This window comes from Malaclemys terrapin, chromosome 4 (genome assembly GCF_027887155.1).
Source record: "Malaclemys terrapin pileata isolate rMalTer1 chromosome 4, rMalTer1.hap1, whole genome shotgun sequence".
Taxonomy (NCBI): domain Eukaryota; kingdom Metazoa; phylum Chordata; order Testudines; family Emydidae; genus Malaclemys; species Malaclemys terrapin.
The window spans coordinates 107,055,814-107,076,526 of NC_071508.1; the positions used below are offsets into that span (position 1 = coordinate 107,055,814).

The 20,713-nt window shown below is 37.9% G+C and overlaps 1 protein-coding gene across 3 annotated transcripts in view; it reads left to right on the plus strand.

Moving 5' to 3' along the window:
* Positions 1-20,713, plus strand: part of LOC128836010 (signal recognition particle 54 kDa protein) — a 73,627-nt gene that overhangs the window by 6,770 nt on the left and 46,144 nt on the right. For 2 of the 3 annotated variants that reach the window (XM_054025997.1, XM_054025995.1), the window contains 14 exons: positions 3,308-3,399; positions 4,182-4,266; positions 6,671-6,775; positions 8,070-8,136; positions 8,226-8,283; positions 8,960-9,110; positions 10,150-10,298; positions 12,043-12,143; positions 12,261-12,347; positions 12,796-12,869; positions 13,383-13,491; positions 14,453-14,623; positions 15,463-15,558; positions 16,276-16,760. In XM_054025997.1, the coding sequence (XP_053881972.1) occupies positions 3,308-3,399; positions 4,182-4,266; positions 6,671-6,775; positions 8,070-8,136; positions 8,226-8,283; positions 8,960-9,110; positions 10,150-10,298; positions 12,043-12,143; positions 12,261-12,347; positions 12,796-12,869; positions 13,383-13,491; positions 14,453-14,623; positions 15,463-15,558; positions 16,276-16,367 (1,437 nt within the window). In that variant the 3' untranslated portion in view covers positions 16,368-16,760. Of the gene's footprint in view, positions 1-3,307; positions 3,400-4,181; positions 4,267-6,670; positions 6,776-8,069; positions 8,137-8,225; positions 8,284-8,959; positions 9,111-10,149; positions 10,299-12,042; positions 12,144-12,260; positions 12,348-12,795; positions 12,870-13,382; positions 13,492-14,452; positions 14,624-15,462; positions 15,559-16,275; positions 16,761-20,713 lie in introns of those variants that run through there. The other variant, XM_054025999.1, reaches the window with a different exon arrangement.

The following is a 20,713-nucleotide window of genomic DNA, read 5'->3' on the forward strand; positions in this document are numbered from 1 at the left end:
GGAATAGCAGAAAACTGACATAGGAAGCAAAAAGGACACAGACAGATATCTATGGCCAGCAGAATTAAGGACAATAAGGAGTTTAATTATATTAGGTACAAAAGGAATTCTAACAATGGTATTGGTTCATTACTAGATGAAAATGGTAGAATTGTCAATAATGCAGAAGAGGCAGAAATGTTCAATAAATAGTTCAGTTCTGAATTTGAACAACAAGTATTTCATAATACAATATGAATACATCACCTTGCTTCTCAATCAGTAACTAAAGAGGATGTTAAACAGTAGCTAATAAAGAGATTTTTAATCAGGTTTGGATAATTTACAGGAGAATTAAACAAACTGTTCAAAGAGCTCTCTGGACCATTACTTTTTTTTTTTTTTTTTTTTTTTTTTTTTTTTTTTGAGTCTTGGAACACTGGGGAAGTTCCAAAGGACTGGAAAAAAGCTAACGTTGTGTCAATACTTAAAAAAGGTAAAAGGGATGACAATGGTAATTATAGCCTTCTCAGCTTGACAGCAATCCTGTGGCCCCTTTTTTTTTTTTTTTAAATGGCTGATACAGGATTCAATTGATAAAGAATTAAAGTAGGGTAACTAATGCCAATCCACACAACATGGTTTTATGGAAAATAGATCTTGTCAAACTAATCATCTTTTGATGATAATAGCATTGATGTAGTATGGTTAATTTCTGTAGGTATTTGATTTGGTACTGCACCATGTTTTGATTAAGAAACTAGAATGATACATAATCAACATCGCACACATTAAGTGGATTAAAACCTGACTAACATGACTCAACATATAATTGTAAACAGGGAGTAGCTATAGAGCAGGTGTGTTTGTAGTGGCATTTGCCACTGATTGTTTCTTGGTGCTATGCTATTTAACATTTTTATCAATGATCTGAAAAAAATAAAATAAAACCATCAGTGATAAAGTTTGCAGATGACCCAAAGATTGGAGGAGTGGTAAATAATGAAGTGGACAGGTCACTCATACAGAGAAATCTAGTTCTTGGTAAGCTGGGCACAAGAAACAATAAGTGTTTCAGTATGGCCAAATGTAAGGTCATACATCAAGGAACAAAGAATGTAAGCCATAGATACAGGATGGGGGAAACTTCAGAACTGGACACAGTATTCCAGGGACTGGACACAGTGACTCTGAAAAAGATTGTGTTATGGTGGCTAAACAGCTGAACACGTGACCTCTGTGCAAAGCTGCAACCAAAAGAGCTAATGTGAATCTTACATGTGTAAAGAGGGGAGTACCAAGTTGGAGTAGAGGTTTTATTACTTCTGTACTTGGCACTGGTGCGACTGCTACTGTGAATATTGAATATCTGGTTCTGGTGTCTACACTTAAGGATGTTGATAAATTGGAGAGGGTTCAGAGAAGAGCCATGAGAATGATGCAAAACATGCCTTAGTGACTGAGCTGCTTGAGACTATCTGGCTTAACAAAGAGAAGGTTAAGGAGTGACTTGATCACAACCCTAAATATCTGCATGGGGAGTAGAAATTTGGTGATAGAAGGCTCTTCAATCTAGCAGGTTTCTGTCTAGTTATAACAAGATCTAGTGGCTGGAACACGAAGCTAGATAAATTCAGACTGGAAATAAGGCCTAACTAACCATTGGAACAATTTACAAAGGTATGGTGGATTTACATCACTGTAAATCAAGATTGGATGTTTTTCTAAAATAGGGTCTGATTCAACCACAGCTATTGGACTTGAAGCAGGAATTCATCCAGAGAATTCTATGGCTGGTGTTTTGCAGGAAATCCAGTTAGACAATAACAATAATCCCTTCTTGCCAATTATCCTAAATTTTATCATGTGTTTTTATAACAAATTATCAGATTTGATTGAGACCATAAACTTTTCATCTTACCCCAAGCTCGTATCTATGTCTGAAGATGTATAATACCTCAGACAAAATTCTCAAACCTGGGTGCCTAAGTTAGGCAGTTAAATAAGTAACCTGTTTTTTTTCAGAGGGGCGAGCATCCATATCTCCTGTTTTCTCCAGTGAGAACTAGAAGAGCTCAGTGTTCAGGCCACTGAGAGAGCTGTGTAGAGTATGGATTAGTGGTAACATTCTTAAATACACTCAACTCTTAAAATTTAACCTTTATTATGAACTCTAGCCACCCTGGTTTGAAAACACTGGCCTTAGTGTGTGAACCATGATGTACCTTCTCAATAAAATGTGCTTATTTTGCTTCTAGGGAATACTTTTATTTATGGATGTTACTGTGTTCCAATGTTTGTTCTTGTTCACTTTTGTCTGTGACTGGATATAAACTGTTCTTGTCAATGTCATTTCATCTGCTATTTGTCATAACTATTTTGTGCACATTTATAATTACTTTTTACAGTATAATTCTTTCAATTAACTTGAGTTTATCTTTACATGTGGCTGAATTATCTCTTATTGTTATGAAATTATGATAAGGGGGAAGGAACATTCTTTTAATATAGTAGAGTAAAAGTTGCATGATATAAACTGATCAACTGTGCTTTCCATAGCTGAACTTTTTTTTTTTTTTTTTTTTTTCTCATAGAACTATAGTAGAACCTCAATTACGAACACCTCAGGAATGGAGGTTGTTCGTAACTCTGAAATGTTCATAATTCTAAGCAAAACATTATAGTTGTTCTTTCAAAAGTTTACAGCTGAACATTAACTTCATAGTAAATTTTCAAAGCTTTACTGAGGAGAGAAATTCTGCTTTTAATCATCTTAATTTAAATGAAACAAGCACTGAAAGTTTCCTTACTTGGAAAAAAAAGATTTGTCAAACTTTCCCTTTATTTTTATTTTTTTTTTTTTTAGTAGTTTAACACAGCACTGTACCATATTTGCTTTTTTTCTTTTGTGTCTCTGCTGGCGTTTGCATACTTTCAATGATTGCATACTTCCAATTCTAAATGGGGTGTGAGGTTGACCGGTCAGTTCGTAATTCTGATGTTCATAACTCTGGGGTTCTACTATAGTACTTTTGTTTTATTCCTGTGTTTACACAATTGAATCAAATATTTTTAATTTATAAATCAGTGTGTGCCAGTAAGACCCATCTAAAATCATCAACTTCCACTTAAGGGCTATCATTCTGTCTATGGTTTACATCAGATTAATGGATTACGTTAAGTATTAATCATTTTATGTTTACTGAACACTAAAACAAAAGTGCCATTGTTTTCATGATGCAGATATGAACAAACTTGATTTCCGCACAATTGTAAATTTTAAATGCCCCTTTTTTTTTTTTTTTTTTTTTTTTAAATCCTCCCAAAGGTTTTAAATGCTATGTTAAAAGAAGTATGTACAGCACTACTGGAAGCTGATGTTAACATTAAATTAGTGAAGCAGCTGAGAGAAAATGTCAAGTAAGTCAAATAATCAAAATAAATTAAATTGACTAGTTCTATTGTGTTTGTATGGAGGTTGCAGACAAGTGAGGTGTACAGTAACTTACATATGATACCGTAAGGAACACACACGTGATTTTCATTTAATTATTTCCCCATCATTCCACTTCTTTCACTAGAGAAATTTAGTCTGAGCATTTAAATGTTAGTGTCAATCCAGTTTTACCTAAAACATTTTTCCTCAAGTTAACTAGTTTATGATGATGCTCTTCTAAAGAAGAAAATAGCATATATAAAATCTGTTTTTATATCAAATATCCTATTTCATGAAGTTTCCATGAGAAGTAATGAGGTCAAATTAGACGTTTTAGTGTAGTGAAACTCCTTCAGAGTTTCACTAGTTGGCCGTACATCATACCTTTTAATAGTAACCATACTGATGCCTCTTAAGGTTTGCCTGTTTCATTCTGTGTTTGATATAAACGGGTCTGTTTACATGTGACAGTACTGTTAGACATATTTTAACTTTTAGTGTACTTGACTTGAGTTTATGCTCTTCAAAATATTCAGGTATACTGGAAAGCTGGTAATCTACCCTAAACATGAGAATAATGTTTCTACTGTATGTCTCTTAATGTTTAAGAAAATACGGACAGTTCAAGACACTTAGAGAATGTAGGGCATTTTTCTCTGTTCATGTAAACTAAGACATACTTCTAATCCTCTTCAAGGCTTGCTTAAACTATACTAATGTTTCTTGTCTTGTTTTGATTTTATTTTAACAAATTTTAAAAATTTAGGTCTGCTATTGATCTTGAAGAGATGGCATCTGGTCTTAACAAAAGGAAAATGATTCAGCATGCTGTCTTTAAAGAACTTGTCAAGGTAAAACTGCATGAAATTTGCATATTTTTATTTTGGATTTTTATCTCTTTTTATGTAAGTAACCATCCAGTCCAAATAACAGTTCATGTATGAACATATTGTACAAACATTTGAATTACAACATATGAGCTACTGTTACGTATTAAAATAGATGGGTATTGGTAAACGTTGTTCCTGTTTGGATACATTGCATTTACCTGTGCCAGGACATTAAATCCAAAGATGTTTAACACTTTTTTATGGCAATCTACAACATTATTTTTTTGAATCGTGATTGAACAATGGAAAAAAACAGTCTTTGTAACTAGAGAGTAGAAAAATTGTTTCTGTATAAAACTTTCTGTTGAATTTTGAAAGAATGTAGGATTAGGTAACTGGAGTCCTTTCCAACTCTAGTGCTCACACAAACTATTTCTGTCTGTAACTGGATCATGAAAAATTTGTCCAACATCTACAAGGCTGAGAAATAAGCCTATTAGCAAGTGGAAAAGAGCTGTTCTGCAATGCCCCCAATCCAAGCCACACTGCAATTTAAAGGAATAAAGCGGTTGTGTATTGTTTTTATTCTTTAATAGACACATTGTGACATACTGTCAATTTAATAAAATTTTTAAAATATAATCTACTAAATCTCCCTTGCTTTCTTAGGGTAGGCCTACACTTAACTCTGCAGCCGCAGTGCTTTAGCACTTCAATGAAGGTGTTACTATGCCGACAGGAGGGTTTCTCACAGAGGTGGATTGTCGACTGGAGAAGCCCTTCTGTTGACATAGCGCTTGGCATAACTGCATCGCTTATGTGTGTGGATTTTTCACACCCATGAAATGTAGTTCTACCAATATAAGTTTATAGTGTTGATCTGGCCTTGGACATTTTCTCCCTTCCTGGCTTCACTCCACTTCTTTCTTTCCCCTCACTAGATCACTTTGTATCTTATTCTTGAGCTGACTTCAATGTTTCTTCCTGTTCTCTCCCCTATGTTTTCTGCTTCTCTTTTTTTTTTCCTCCATTTTTCTCAACTTTTCTAACTTATCCCATCATTCTTTCCTGCTTACTTCCCCAGCATTTTTTGTTCCCATTTGCATATATTCCTTTCCTCCATCCACTTGTAAAAATGTCAAGTCCTACGTACAAGACTCTTAATAGCCTAATGTTACTAGCCAAAGACCAAGTGAGAGGGATAGAGGTATTGTTTGTGAGGAACACCTACGTCAGAAACCAACACCCCCCTGCTTCTGGGAAAGAAAAGGGTGCCATGATTTCTCCCTTATTGTTGTGGTGTCCTGGAATGCTGCTTGAGGGGAATAGGGCTGGGCCTGGGTTCCATCTAGAAGACATCTGACAAATTTGAAGTACACCTCTACCTCGATATAACGCTGTCCTCAGGAGCCAAAAAATCTTACCGTGTTATAGGTGAAACGGTGTTATATTGAACTTGCTTTGATCCACCAGTGTGTGCAGCCCTGCCCCCGCCGGAGCACTGCTTTACCGCGTTATATCCGAATTCGTGTTATATCGGGTCGCGTTATATTCAGGTAGCGGTGTATACAAATTCTCCCCAAGGCTGCAGGAGGGGTAAGGAGGGTTCTTCCTCTGGGTACCTTGCTCTCACAATCTCTTGGCTGCTGCATATTCGGTCTCTCTCTAGTAATCTTACCCCTTTTTGTCTCCATTTGTGAGTTGTTGCCCTCATTTAATAACTTCAATGTCTATTTGCACAGTTACTCAGCTTTTCCCAGCCTCTACGGAGCTGTGTGCACACTGCCGCTCTTCCCCCTCGCTAGGGCCATCAGTTGATTGGCGCAGGGACGGAGAGGAGGAGGGGCAGGAAAGCACCACACTGGGGGAAGAAGCGGGGGGAGGAGGGGGAGAGCTTGGTTGCCGCAGAACCAAGCTTCTGCCTCCTGCCCCTGCAGGGGAGAGCGGTGGGTGGGGGGGCAGAGTGGGGCCGGGACCATGGCAGGGAGCTGCGTGCCATTCAAAATCGGGTCGCGTGCCATAGGTTGCCGACCCCTGTTCTAGCCAGTCCTTCAGTCACCTGTTGGCCCGGCTGTCAGTGACACCAGACACCTAAAAATCAGAATTAAGTTTGTTTAAATATTTTGTTTCAAATTAAGCAAAACAAACCAAACAAATTAAAATCTGAACTCAAGGAAATTTTGTGTGTATGTATTTAGGGACTAGCCAAATCTACCTTGAGTTAGACCTATGAAATGTGTAATTAATAGCACTGTTCAATCAGTTAGCCTTTTAAAAGACCAAGCTCAGACTCACAGTTGGGTATGTAAGTCAGGCCATCCTTCTGCACAGTGACTTGGGTGAAGGTAGGAGCATTGTATGTGCTCTAACAATTCCACACTTCTGAGGTTTAACTTTCTATCATTTATTATGCTTTGTCTTACAGCTTGTAGATCCAGGAGTCAAAGCTTGGACACCAACTAAAGGAAAACAGAACATTATAATGTTTGTTGGGCTGCAGGGAAGTGGTAAAACCACAACATGTTCAAAGGTAAGTTACACTGAATCTTTTTACAACACTTAATAGAGAAAATAGTAAAAATTAAACTGTCTGAAACACAATTTTCTGTTAGATGTTACTGTTGGCTTGTATACTTTTATGGTTATTAATATAGCTTGCTGAATACAGTACAACCCTATTTATATAAGATACAGTCTCTGCAGGAAAACTTTTTTCTACACAATGCATAATTAAAAGAAATGATAATGAGAACATTCATTTGTATTTGATGGGATTAAAGAGAGAAGAGAAACCTTGATAAATGAAAGTTGAAGCCAGCCACCAGCTGATGAGATCTGGGAAGAAATTCCTTTCCTCTGCTCCCCCCCCCCCCCCCCGTAGGTTATTCAATAATTGTTCACTGAGTGGTGGTGGTTGTACCTTTTTTTGAATCATTGGGATAATGGCCACTGTTGAAGATGGGGTACTAGACTAGATAGACTACTGGTCTGATCTGGTTAGGTAATTCATGTTCTGACAGTACTGCATAGTGGAAGTGTTTTCTTTCTCTCATTGAGTCACCCTAATGTTTTCTGACATTTGCTTTGCACTGTTGCAGTTTAGTGTCAGTGTTACAGTAAGGGGCAAATTGTTCCAGCTCTTATTAAAGTGTTTATGGAGTGGAGGAGATATATTTTTCTGAAATGGATACATGAAAAATAATTGACTACTGTCACATCTGAATGTTAATGTGGTAGAATGGGATGAATGTATATAATGAAGGCTTTCATTTCACAAAGACAAGTATTTAAAGCAATGGGGCTCGCTTCAAAAGCTGTTATCAGTTGAAAGGTTCAGGACCAAGCAACCAGTCTGCAAGGCCAAAAGTTGGCAAATACCACAGTGGTTGTTCACCTTTCCATTCTCCACATGTACTTCTACATCTTGCTTGACCATCACTAGCTCAGGAAATTAACATTACATGTCCCATTCCAAACCTGCCTAGTGTATGATAAGGCAAAGCCAATCTACCATGATCGAGATGCTAATGAATCACGTGGTAGAAAAGTTTTGCTTTAAATGCTAAATAAAGGCAATAACCTCTGATAATGCCTTACATTTTTACTATTGCTAATGTATGACCGAAGGTCTCTGGTTGCAGGCAGTGTGGTCCAGGAAAAGTGTCTTGATTCTGTCTCGTTTGGAAAATATCAGTACAAAACTTCAGTGACTTATTTAGCTTTTTTATAAATCTAACGTTCTATTTTTAAGAAAAGGATTTTTCATCTCACAAATCACGAAAATGCTTGGTACTGTATTCACATTTTGTATTTCCTTTTAACAGTTAGCCTACTATTACCAGAGGAAAGGTTGGAAGACATGTTTGATATGTGCAGACACATACAGAGCAGGTATTATGAGTAACTTTAAATAGGTTTTGTTACGTTTTTGCACACTTATACATTGCAGATGGTCTGCTGACAATATCTCTATTTTACAGGTGCTTTTGACCAGCTAAAACAGAATGCAACAAAAGCAAGAATTCCATTTTATGGGAGGTATGCACCTTTTGGTTTTGGGAACAGTTCAACTCATTCTAATGTTACATATTTGGAAAATATATATATAGTGGATCAGTGAGCTGTCAAACAGATTTTAACAAGAACAGAACCGTTATAAAAGCGTAGACTGTTGACACATTCAGGTCTTCAGGGAGATATGAATATATCCTTTTTGATCTTTAGAAATGTTAGAAAACACTTAATCTCTATCCCCAAATATAAACAGTGATAGGAGGCTCACAATAAGATGGCAATTCTGTAGAGCAAAAAAAGTGGATCACTCTTCTGAATCATGCTTTGAATGCATTCTCAGTGCTTTTCTATCTTGCTGCCATGTGCACATTGATGGAAGAATATAGATTTTAAACCTGCTCCACCTCTATATTAGTAGAGCTGAGATAAGGCACAGTGTATAAATTTATGCTTTTCAATGCAAGAGATGCCAAAGGAAAGAGGTTAAATATAAAATCTTTAGACGTTGCATCATATAAACCAGAACTCTATAACTAAGAATGTCTATATCTAGAAATTTGGGATGGATTTGAAGTTATTTGATTGCATACGTATGAATTAATTAAAAGTTCGTTTCCTAAAAATAGGTCCTTGAGATGGGGGTGCATGGAGACAGAAAGTTATTTCATGTAATTTAGATATGTCTTTACCTTTTGAATAGTTACACAGAAATGGATCCTGTGATTATTGCCTCAGAAGGTGTTGAGAAATTTAAGAATGAAAACTTTGAGATAATCATTGTTGATACAAGTGGGCGCCACAAACAGGAAGATTCTTTGTTTGAAGAAATGTTACAAGTTGCCAATGCTATAGTGAGTAACTACTGAAAGTGTAAAATGGTTCTTGATTTGCTTTTGTTTTTATAGTAATTTTGAATACAACATATCACTATCCAAATGTGTGTTACATAGATGCTGTCTATTATAGAACATGTCAGGGCTTTAATTTACATCTCAGGAGTTTCTGAAATGTGGGGACAGTTCTGGACTGTTATAAGAGCAAGGATAAATGAAGTCTGAAACTTATTAGCCTTCAATTGGTGAAAGTTCAGTAAAACTACTTAATTTTAAACTGTTCTTCTGCTCATGTATATAATTAGTCATTGAATTAAAGTTGTCTTGCCATATATCAAGGTTGACGTTTTCACTTCACACAATATGTTCTTTTCCTTGGTGATCTTTGCATAAGCAGATTCAAAGAAAAAGGACTGATGTGTATTTACATCATTACGGAGATTTATAGCAAATGTGCTAGGGTTTCATCTGCCACTTCTTTGCATGTCTGGTTTATGTGAGATAGATCAGGTAATCATCGGTCATGCTGATGAACAAATGAATATGGTGACTACACACGTGGATTAAGAAACAGTCTTTACGAAGTAACAAAACTGACAGCCTCATGTTGGCCACCAGACTTGGGATCAAATGGAAGATATTCTTTGGCATGTTTTATTAGTAAGCCTAATACTTAATAGGAGAGTAATAGGAGGACAGCATGGTCAAATATTGGCTTAGCATTGCTTGGTGTAAACAATAATGTTTACAAATATTTTAATAGTTCATATTAAGTAGAGGATTATAACTTGTGAAAAAATCCATCATTATAGCTAGTAGAATATCTTTGGAAGTAAGTATCCTTAGTTTTCTGGAATTTTCTTTGGGGAATGAAGTGAAAAAATATATGTAAAGTTGCCGTTTTTCTTGCTCATTGTTCAGTCTTGATTCACTCTTTAAATACTTCTAGATTTGTACCATTTCTTTAAACATTTCATTGTTCTTAAGAGTCTACTACAGAACATAATACATAGATACAGAGTTAAGACCCAGAAATAACTCATGTTAATTTTTCCAGCAACCAGATAACATTGTTTACGTTATGGATGCCTCCATTGGTCAAGCTTGTGAAGCTCAAGCAAAGGCTTTCAAAGATAAAGTAGATGTAGCCTCTGTTATTGTGACAAAACTTGACGGCCATGCAAAAGGAGGTGGCGCTCTCAGTGCGTAAGTATTGTGCAATAATGGGGTTTCAGCTGTATGTGATGTTTAAACTATCAGAAGAGTTGTTAAACAAAGTTCTCTTGTTTTTGTCATATGCAATTGGGTGTGCTGATTCTTAGCTCAGTGAGTAACACTGACCTTGATGCAAACCACTTATGGCCTGATCCTGACTTCAGGGGGAGTTATGGGTGCTTGGCAGCTTTCAGGATCCGATTGTGTCACTTTTTATATTTTTGATATTACACACCTTTCTGTAAGCGTCAACTTGTTCTCTCAGGATAGTATCACTGGTCTCTCTGTACATGTGAGAGGGGTGTTAAGTTAATGGGAGTTTTGTCTTAATACCCTTTACAAAAATTAGTAGATAAATGCCTTAGAGACATGGTTCAGGTGAAAAAATTGTTTCCCATTAAGAGTCTAAGATGACATACCAAAAAAAGATAAAATTGAAACTTCATATGTTGTGAGGCGATGCTGGATGAGACTCATATCAGTGGAATGCAAGTCAAATCTCTGATTGATAAAAGTCCAGAAAATGGTCAAAGGAACCCACTTATAAATTCCTCAGTTACATTTTCTTTGATTCCATGCTTCTGTCGAAAGCCATGCAGCACATCATCCTGAAACTGAAGCCAGTCCTAAAGTTACTAGAACACATCAGAAATATGATCTCTAAGCATCTTTATACAGGCAGACATGGCAAACCCTCTTAGAAATTAGGTTGGTTATAGAAACCATGGAGAATATTGGCAAAACAATCTGGTCTGTTTTGATGCCAGCTCTTTAAGTCAGTGTCTGACTGAACTGAAAAGTTAAGGCTCTTAAACGCCTATAAATATTCTATTCTGTCAGTAAAAATACAGTTGGCAGAAAACTAAGCGTATTAGCTAGAAATAGACTCTGATGGTGAGAGCTGCACCTTGCAGGTCCTGGGCCATGCAAATAAGATGACCAGGCCCTCTTTTTCTTAACACTCCACCTCTACAGCTGTTGGTAATTCAGAGTGCAGGAATTTCTAGCAGAGTGTGGTCCCTGCTTTAGAGTTTTTTGCCTTTCACATTTCTTGCTGGTAGGTGTCTGACAACCTTGAAGCTCCAACCATCCTCTAACTTCTGGAAGGGAGAAGCTTTATCTGTCTCCCCATTTGGGAGCCTCCTGGCTGCTTTAAGATGTGGAAGAAAAAGAGAAGTCTCCACTATTCTCCATTTTGTTGTCTGCTCCTCAATGAATAACTTCAGTACTTGCCTCTGTTGGCTTCCCAACAGCAGGAAGAAATGGACGGGGTTAAGTTTTAGGTGCCCACGAGGTTCTGAATGTGAACAGTGAAACTGACAGTCTTAATTTCCCATTAGTGGTGCTTGTTAAAGTTATCAGCAGTGTTACAGGCACTGAGTCTGTCTGAAAATTCAGAAACACATCTATTTAAAGTTTGTTCATATTTTGAAGGTTATGTTTATAATCATAAGGAATAAAAACTTTTTTTTTTAAATATTACAAGCCTAAAATGATGGCTTAAATCCCTGAGCTTATTAGGGAATGATTCCCAGTTGCTACTGGCAAGTGGCAGTTTCAAATCCTGTATGCTGAATCCTTTTGCGCTGGTAATTTGAGGAGCTACTAGGATAGTGCAGGCAAGTAAAATCTGACTAGTGTCATTACATTCATTTACTTTAATATAAGGGAGCAGAATTTGGGCCATATTGACTTTGTTTAAAGACACAATCTTATTACTTATACTTCATTGCAGAGTTGCAGCCACAAAAAGTCCTATTATTTTTATTGGTACTGGAGAGCACATAGATGACTTTGAACCATTCAAAACACAGCCTTTCATCAGCAAACTCCTTGGTATGTACTATTTATAACTACAGACTAGACAAGTGTTCTCAAAAATGTCACTGTCACAGAAAAAAATTGGAGCATAATTTTCCTCACAAATTTTGAAGGAGGCTTTCTGTTTTCCAGGCATGGGTGATATTGAAGGATTGATAGATAAAGTAAACGAATTGAAGTTGGATGATAACGAGGCACTCATAGAGAAGCTGAAACATGGTAAGCAAATCCTCCCCCAAAACATTTATTTAACAGAGCTAACCTTTTATTTGAAGTAACCAACTTTTTTTCTTTTTTTCTTGTCATGGTAAACGAAGTAATTAAAGAGAAATATAAATTTAAATCGTACAGGTAAAAAAAAATCCAGACTTCTCATGAAGAGTTGAAATGTGAAAGTAAATGGATTGCTCCTCTGACATAGCATTATTTGCAAGCTTTCTCAACACAATTGCAACTTACCTAAGGTTCTTAAATGTGTTATGCAAAGTGAGATACAGCCAAATAATCGAAGAATATGCAGAAGCAGTATCTTTGTATCTAACACGATTTGGCTCTATGTCCGTTCTTTTCATAAAGTGTAATCAGAGATGGGTGGACAGGATCAGTCTACATAAAAATGTAATTGTGTGATCATCTTCACTAACCTTCCATTTCTGTTGTACTTCAGGTCAGTTTACATTGAGAGATATGTATGAACAATTCCAAAACATCATGAAAATGGGACCCTTCAGTCAGATCTTGGTTAGTTATCCTGAAAATTGTGTCCAAACTTAATTCGTTTTCGATTTTTGTAGAAAGTGCTGGAGAACTTTTGTGAATTTTAAGGAATTCTTCCCATGGAATAACTGTCTGTCTGATAGCTGTCTGAAATGCTACCACATAATTTTAATGGCTTCTGGTAAACATGAATAACTTGCCTATTTCTGCATTTGAATATGTTCGAATTTGCTGAATAAAATATTTTAAAATTATATAGAGCTAGCTATTTCTCAGGTCACTCAGACAGTAGTACACCTCTACCTCGATAGAATGCTGTCCTCGGGAGCCAAAAAATCTTAGTGTTATAGGTGAAACCGCCTTATATTGAACTTGCTTTGATCCACTGGAGTGCACAGCCCCGCCACCCCAGAGCACTGCTTTACCGTATTATATCTGAATTCGTGTTATATCGGGTCGCGTTATATCAAGGTAGCGGTGTATCTTGTAATTTGCAAAACTGACATAATTAACTCCTTTAACTGTACTATTTTATAGGGTATGATCCCTGGTTTTGGAACAGATTTTATGAGTAAAGGCAATGAACAGGAATCAATGGCAAGGCTAAAGAAATTGATGACTATAATGGACAGTATGAATGATCAAGGTAAAACAAGTTCCAGTAATAGAAAGTTAAGAACAGTTACTTAAATTATTCATAGCTGTGTTCATTATTTTATTGGAACAAGTGTTGGAGCGGGTGGAAAGAAACAGGAGAGTACTAATTTATCATGTTGTTCGTATAAATATCCATACATAACTGAAACAATCCAATGAAACAATTGGAAAACTCACACCAGGATTGAAGTGCACATCACATATAGGCTTTCAAAAATAACTCTGAGTAGAGGAGCCAGATACTGCTTGATCCAAAGTAAATTATTTGAAAGGGATATTTTATTTTATTTCATTAGCTAGAGGAGATTTCTAAGCATACTTTTGGAGCTGGAGTAGACACAGTCCATATGCTCATTATCTCTATAATGACTGACCGTCACTTCCTTAAAGTCATTGTCAGGGTAGAATTGCCTGCAAAAATGTGTGAGGTTGCATATTTATTATCTAATATCCATATAAACCTTTATCAGTTTGCAAGTAAAAGTATTGTTTTCCAACTGTCAGACCCACCAGCTCACCCTGGTCTCTGGCACTCAAATTGGTTTGTTTTTATCTTGCACAACATCATTAGTCATAGAAGCTTTGCTGGCAGATTATGCCCTCAGTTATACCTGTGAAAAACCCAGTAATCTTCAGTGGGGTTGCACACATGTAGTTAGGGGCATAATTTGTTATGCAGAACATCTGTTGCTAATGGTGATGCACAAGAATAAAGGAAATCCAGCTTGAGTGACTGCTAGTTGGAAAAATTATAGAAATCATTGAGATACAATGTATATGGAAGTCCACTGTCACTTTTCAGGGTAGCACCACACTTGAGAATTTTTTTTTTTTTTTAATTAAAACAAACAACTACTGAGTTCTCATTAAAACCTGTATTACATCCAGATTATGTGAATTTATTAACATTAAGTTAGGGTATAGATATTTTGCATTGTCTTTAATTGCAGAACTAGATAGTACGGATGGTGCGAAGGTTTTCAGTAAACAACCAGGAAGAATCCAAAGAGTAGCAAGAGGTTCCGGTGTTTCTACCAGAGATGTTCAGGAGCTTTTGACACAGTACACAAAGTTTGCACAGATGGTGAAAAAGATGGGAGGCATCAAGGGACTTTTTAAAGGTAAGTAAAACATCCATCTACTTGGCACTCACTCAGCTGTAGGAAAAGCATTGTGATGGTGGTCACAAGTGGGAATAGGGCCAAAAATGAGGGGGTTTAACAATGTAGTTTGAGGTCTAAGGGAGGAAAGGGAATAAGTGTGGCTGCAGAATGAAAGTGGGCTATAGCACCCTCTATTGCTCTATGGACAATGGAGTTATATAATGAGCCTAGAGCTGAAATTGGTATTTCTGATTTTGAAGTTAGTTAATAAAGGCAAAGTCATTGAACGAACACTACCAATAAAGTGGACAAGATTGAGAAATCTGATTAATGAGGTTTCCCTTCGGTCCCCAAATAATAAGGAAAAAGGATCAAGATTTTTTTCCTATAATCTTTTATTGGTCAGAAACATCATTTACCCAACAGTTCTCAAGTCCTGTTTATAAGCTTATTTTTGCTCTACATGGTAAATTCAACCCAGCAGTGACTGCTACATGTAGATTCAATTTAAGGGGAAATTACTTCTTAGAGGAATGCACCTGGAATTGCCATTTTCTGCTAACCCCTGGAAAATACTTTGAATAGCTTTATGTACCACTAAAAAGTGTGAAGTTCATGAACCGTTTCAGACTGGTAGTAAAGATTTTCTGTTGAGGAGGAGAAAACTTTCTCCACTACAAATATACAGACTGCTGATTTCTCCCCACCCCCTCCCCATGCACTGCCAAACACACATAGATCATCAACCACTTAGCAAGCGGCAGCGTCACTTTTGATCGTTGTTAACTTAAGCTGGTTTGAATCCAGCAACTATCAGTCTTTGGAGTAATGCATATTTCTTGTCACTTGTATTTAAGGAGGTGACATGTCAAAGAATGTAAATCCATCTCAAATGGCAAAACTGAACCAACAGATGGCAAAGATGATGGATCCAAGAGTTCTTCATCACATGGGTAAGTGTTACATTTTTACAGTATAAACTAGGCAATTTGCAAGGAATTATGGGGGAGCATTTGACAGAGCATATTTCAGTGTTACAGATATGGATATGTTTTTATGTTAAGATTTTTAACATTCTTTTAATTACAACCTGGAAACACAACTTGAGCTCATGGAATACTTTGCAGCTATCTTTCCTATTTCAGCCGCCTCTTGGGGTGCTTCGGCAGTGTGGGAAGGAACAATTAGGTGAGAGAGGTGATAAGTAAAAAGGTTCACACAACTGCCAGAAAACTCTTCTTCTATCTGTTACTGCTGGGCTGAACCACAGTGGGCAGCAGCTCCCAGTCCAAACCTTACATAATTTCTCCTGAGAGTTCCAGTACTGTCTTGTGACTGGGCTATTCATTGACAAAAGCTTGTACCAATAATTAGATGGATTAGTTCTGGTTTCCAGGCATGGAAACAGGTTCCTTCTCTCTCTCTCTCTCCTTTAAAATCCACTTTAAATCTAGCCTTCAGTTGCTGATTTCCTCTAACCATCTACTCCCATTCACATACTACTTTGATCCAAACTAGACAATGCCTGTTGTGTTTGTAAAGCACAGTTGAACACCTATGGTGCTGTGCATTAGTGGTGAAGTATGAGGTTTCTTAACCAAAAAGGGTTACTACTAATTGAATTGCCAGGCTACTTACCTACCCAGTTCTCATTGATCTCTCTTCTCTAGGTGGCATGGCAGGATTGCAGTCAATGATGAGACAGTTTCAACAAGGTGCTGCTGGAAACATGAAAGGCATGATGGGATTCAATAATATGTAAAGAAGCCTTAATAAAAACTGACTTGGCTGAGGACATTTGCTGCGACTTCGGTAAAAGGATTTGATTTCTTCCTTTTTACAGTGAGAGAGAAGTGTGTTGATGGGAGTGGAGGAAGTGACCTTTTGAAACTTCTATTTGGGCTTCTCAAGAAGATTCTAAATTGATTTCTGGAAAACAGTTATATTTTTGCTTAGTTCCTTCCCATCAAAAGAAGTTTTTTAGTTTAATAAATAAAAATCATGATGTAAAATTTTAATATGTAGAGACACTTTTTAATTGTTTGCATTAAATGGCAGCCATTATATTTGTAAACAATCCAGATATTTGGTTAATAGTAACATAAAATGTCCCAAGAAATATGTTGTAAAATAAACTTAAATGGTTGTAAATGAAGGATGTGCTTATTTCTTTGGTTTTAAAACGGTCACTAGGAATGCACCTTTTTATTGGTGTAGTATAGCTCAGTGGTCTCCAAACTTTTTTGATCGCGCACCCCTATCAGTAAAAAAAAATTTTGAGCACCCTCCTCATCCCCCCGCTGTGCCAGCTCTACCATTTTTGCCAAAGTGCCAAAAAAAAAAGCTGCTCTGACTACTGCCTGATAAAGCGCAAAAAAAAAAGTGCTCCTCCTGCCACCCCCCCCCCCCAAGGATCCTCTTGTGTACCCCCTGGGGTGCATGCACCCCACTTTGGAGACCACTGGTGTAGCTGGCCACTGCTCACTGATAGCAGTACTTAAATAACAGTTACTAGAGAGATGACCAGAGGAAATATATGCCTTTGATATCCTTGAATGTGAGGTGTTGAGTTGCCTGCAGACCGAAATCAGGGTAGATAGGGCAGCTTGTTGGTGTGCATCTACCTCCTTTGCTGCGCATTCTCAGAGACTGGTTTTGGGGGAACTGCTGCTCCTTTCCATGGACATCTTGTGCAGAATCTCACAAGATTGCTTCTTATCGCGTCTCCTGTTTAGAGTGAGTGTGTGTGTGTGTGTGTGTGTGTTGAGAGGGTTATTGAGGAGACCTGGGTTTCAAGTATCTTCAGTACACTCATGACCTCATCTTTGTCTTAATCTCACCAGACTGCTAATTAAGCAGTGTATTTTGCTGTGAGCATAATACACTGGTGCTCTATAATCTGCACTAAATGGAATTTTAAATATTGATATTGACCATAAAACTCTAAATGGCCAGAGACTGATGAATTCAGAGACCACCTTTCTCCCTGTACAGTAGAACCCCATTTATCTGACCCTTCATTATGTGGTTTTATGTATTAACCGAACAACCTGCGCGCACAGGTCCAGAAGCAGGTGGTCTCACCTGTGGCCGCTAGATGGTGCTGCAGCCTTGCATTTTCCCATTCTCCAGTTTGGATAATCAAAAATTCAGATAATCTGGCTCCCATCCCAATTAGATCAGATAAATGATGTTCTGAGTGAGCAGGGGTGCTTAAGCTAGAACTCCCTTTTGAATAAAAGAGAAGGCATTAGCTGGCAATTATGTGAGGATCTTTGATTTTGGAACTTAATCCCCAGCCCTGGTCTGAAATAGGCAGAATCTACTGACCTTCAGGCATGCTTCAAAGTTCTGGAGTCATAGAAGAATTATTGAGGGGGTGGGTGAAGGGCAAGGACAGATTTTTCAATATCTATTTTCTGTCTATCAATTGTTGACTGGGGAGGGGGTGTTTGTATTAATTTCAGTGGAATATATGGGCCCAAAGAGTCAAAAGTGTTAATGTCACTGCTCAACATTAAATAGTGTTAAACAAGGTTTGGGGTTTGGTATACTGAAACATCAGCCTACTTAGTACCATTGTAAATACCTTTTTATTAAAAAAAATCTTTTAAAACTTTAATGAAAGTTTCTGATTTACAGGCAAAAACGTGAGGCATCGAGTACAGCATTAGGAGGCCAATGAGGATTTGTTTACATTGTACAAATGTATTGTCTTGTTTCCTGAGGTAACAAGTGTCATTTCTCCCAAGTGTGAAATCTGTAGTAAAACATACTTTAACCTGTTTTTCTTTCCTCTTATTACCCTGTTTACACTGCAGTCAGTGGAAAACCACGTTGAGCTGAAACCAGGTCTCTGATATAGCTGTATTTATAATATAGACAGGGCCTTGCAGCGAAAAGACAAAATGTTGACATTGCACTGCGCAAGAGATTAATCAAGACTTCCTGCCACGATTTGTAGGAAAGAATAGTATGTGAGGAAGCTGTCAATCTTATCAGCGTGTGGGGAAGTGTTAGCTATACAGCAACAATATTCATCTTTGTACGGTTTTATCTTTGGCTGACGTGTGACAGGCTGTTACATCCTGCTTTGAATGCTTGCTGCTTGTAATAATCGTGGCTTTACACACTCCATCCCTCTTCAAGTGTAGTCTGAAGTATTCAGCCTAAACAGAATAGTAGTAATCACCTAAATACTGTGCAAGTGTAACTTGGAATACATACAAACATAATTCTACTGCTCAGTCAATTTTCCACATCTTGTAGAGTACATATTGTAGGAGGTGATATCAAAATTAGTTACAGCATGGGGGAATCAAATTCATAGTGGCCTTATATTATTTGTTCTTGCACATGAGACCAGCTACAGCCCTTCTCACCCTTTCCCATTTTAAGTGGGTTTTGTGCTCCCATGTAACATTTGGCATTTCTCTATCTGAACCCAGTAATGCTTTTTCTTCTACAAGCTTTAACTTTTTAGCATATGTTCACATCTTCAGCTTGCATTGCTTCATTGTGGTAGAAGGATCCTTTTTGTGTGAAGAGGTTTCTCTTACTATCTCTCAGATCCTGGTCCCTTCCTGACATCTGTCTTGTCAAGGTGGCTTCTGAGCTAGCTACCCTTCTGTTTTATAGCACCCCCCTTCTTTATCTCTTAGGACCCTACTTCCATTTCCATACTATGTTGTATGTGGATCCCCTAAGGTGGTTGTGACTGTAATTTGGACAGACCCTTTATACAAAAAGAACAAAACCCTTTATTTCCCCTCTTTCTTCTGTTTTTTTTTTTTTTTTTTTTTTAAGATGAACTTTTGTGGACGCAGTTAATAACATCAATTCTTTTTAAAGTTAGGATGATATATCCTAGCAATGATCTGTTTAGGGACTGGTCAGCCAATTGTCTCTTGAAAAGAGTAAAGATACTTTAGGTGGGCTCTGATACATACCCCCAAATGCAACATGTTCAACATACACCTAGATGCTAAGAGCTTTGAGTGGATGAGTGAAGGTTTGGGCAAAAACACATGGCAAGCCTACAGTGTAGACAAATCCAAATAAAACTGATGCTGAGGAATGTTATTGACCCAGTTCCCTGTGCAAGGTAAAACGACAGTATGGCTTGGTTTTATACTCCTGGGGCAATTCTGCATCAAAAAAACAAAAATGCTGCGCACAATTTTAAAATTCTGCAGAATTACTGATATTTTATTTTTCAAAATAACAATATAATCATACCAGTTTAAATTATTTTGGTAATTTATTTCAAAATCCATGTCAGCATGTATTTCTGTAACAATACAGACAACACTAAAAGAGTCAGGAAATGTGTGTTTACCGATTCATAGTAGGCATATATTCATACAAAACTGAGTAATAATTCATTTTCAACTACGGAACAGAACCATATTTCCTACCCCCCTCAGAAGCAGTGTAAAGGCTTGGGCTGAGGGAAGTAATTGCTGGGAAGGAGCCTGGGTGTGAACTTGAAGGGTTGTTGGGTATGGGTGGGAAAAGTATGGAACAGGTTTTTGGGGGTGCAGGGAGTGATCGTAAGGGAGTTGGGGAGCTTCACCCATTCAGTCCCCTGGCCTCTCCCATTCAGTCAAGGTGCATCTGCTCCTGTCTCCATGTGTCCCTGTACCCCCTGTCCACATGTCCCTTCACCCCCACTCAGACACCCTCTTCCCTTATAGCTATGCACCCCATCCCCCTCTGCCCATGTGTCCCTGCACTCCATCAGTCAGCCCTCTTCTCCTGTCCTCCTGTGTGTCTATACCCCCCCCCCACCCTCTGCCCATGTAGCCCTGCACCTCCCTCCGCCCCCTGTGCTTCCACTACCATTCAGACCCTGCCCCAGGCTATCCTCCCCCACTAGCACTTATGAGCCCTTGTCTGACCCCACCCCCCAGCAGCCCCATGCTGTCTGTCTCTCCATATCCCCTGTCTCCTGACCTGGCCTGACAGGTGCTATGAAGAAAGCATTGCAGGCTCTTTTTCTTCCCTATCCTAGTTAGGACTGGCCAGGAGTGGCTGCTGTGTTCTAGCACCACAGTGCCCTCTGGTGGGCAAAAGGCAGAACTGCAGCAACTTTTCAGCAGAAGCTAT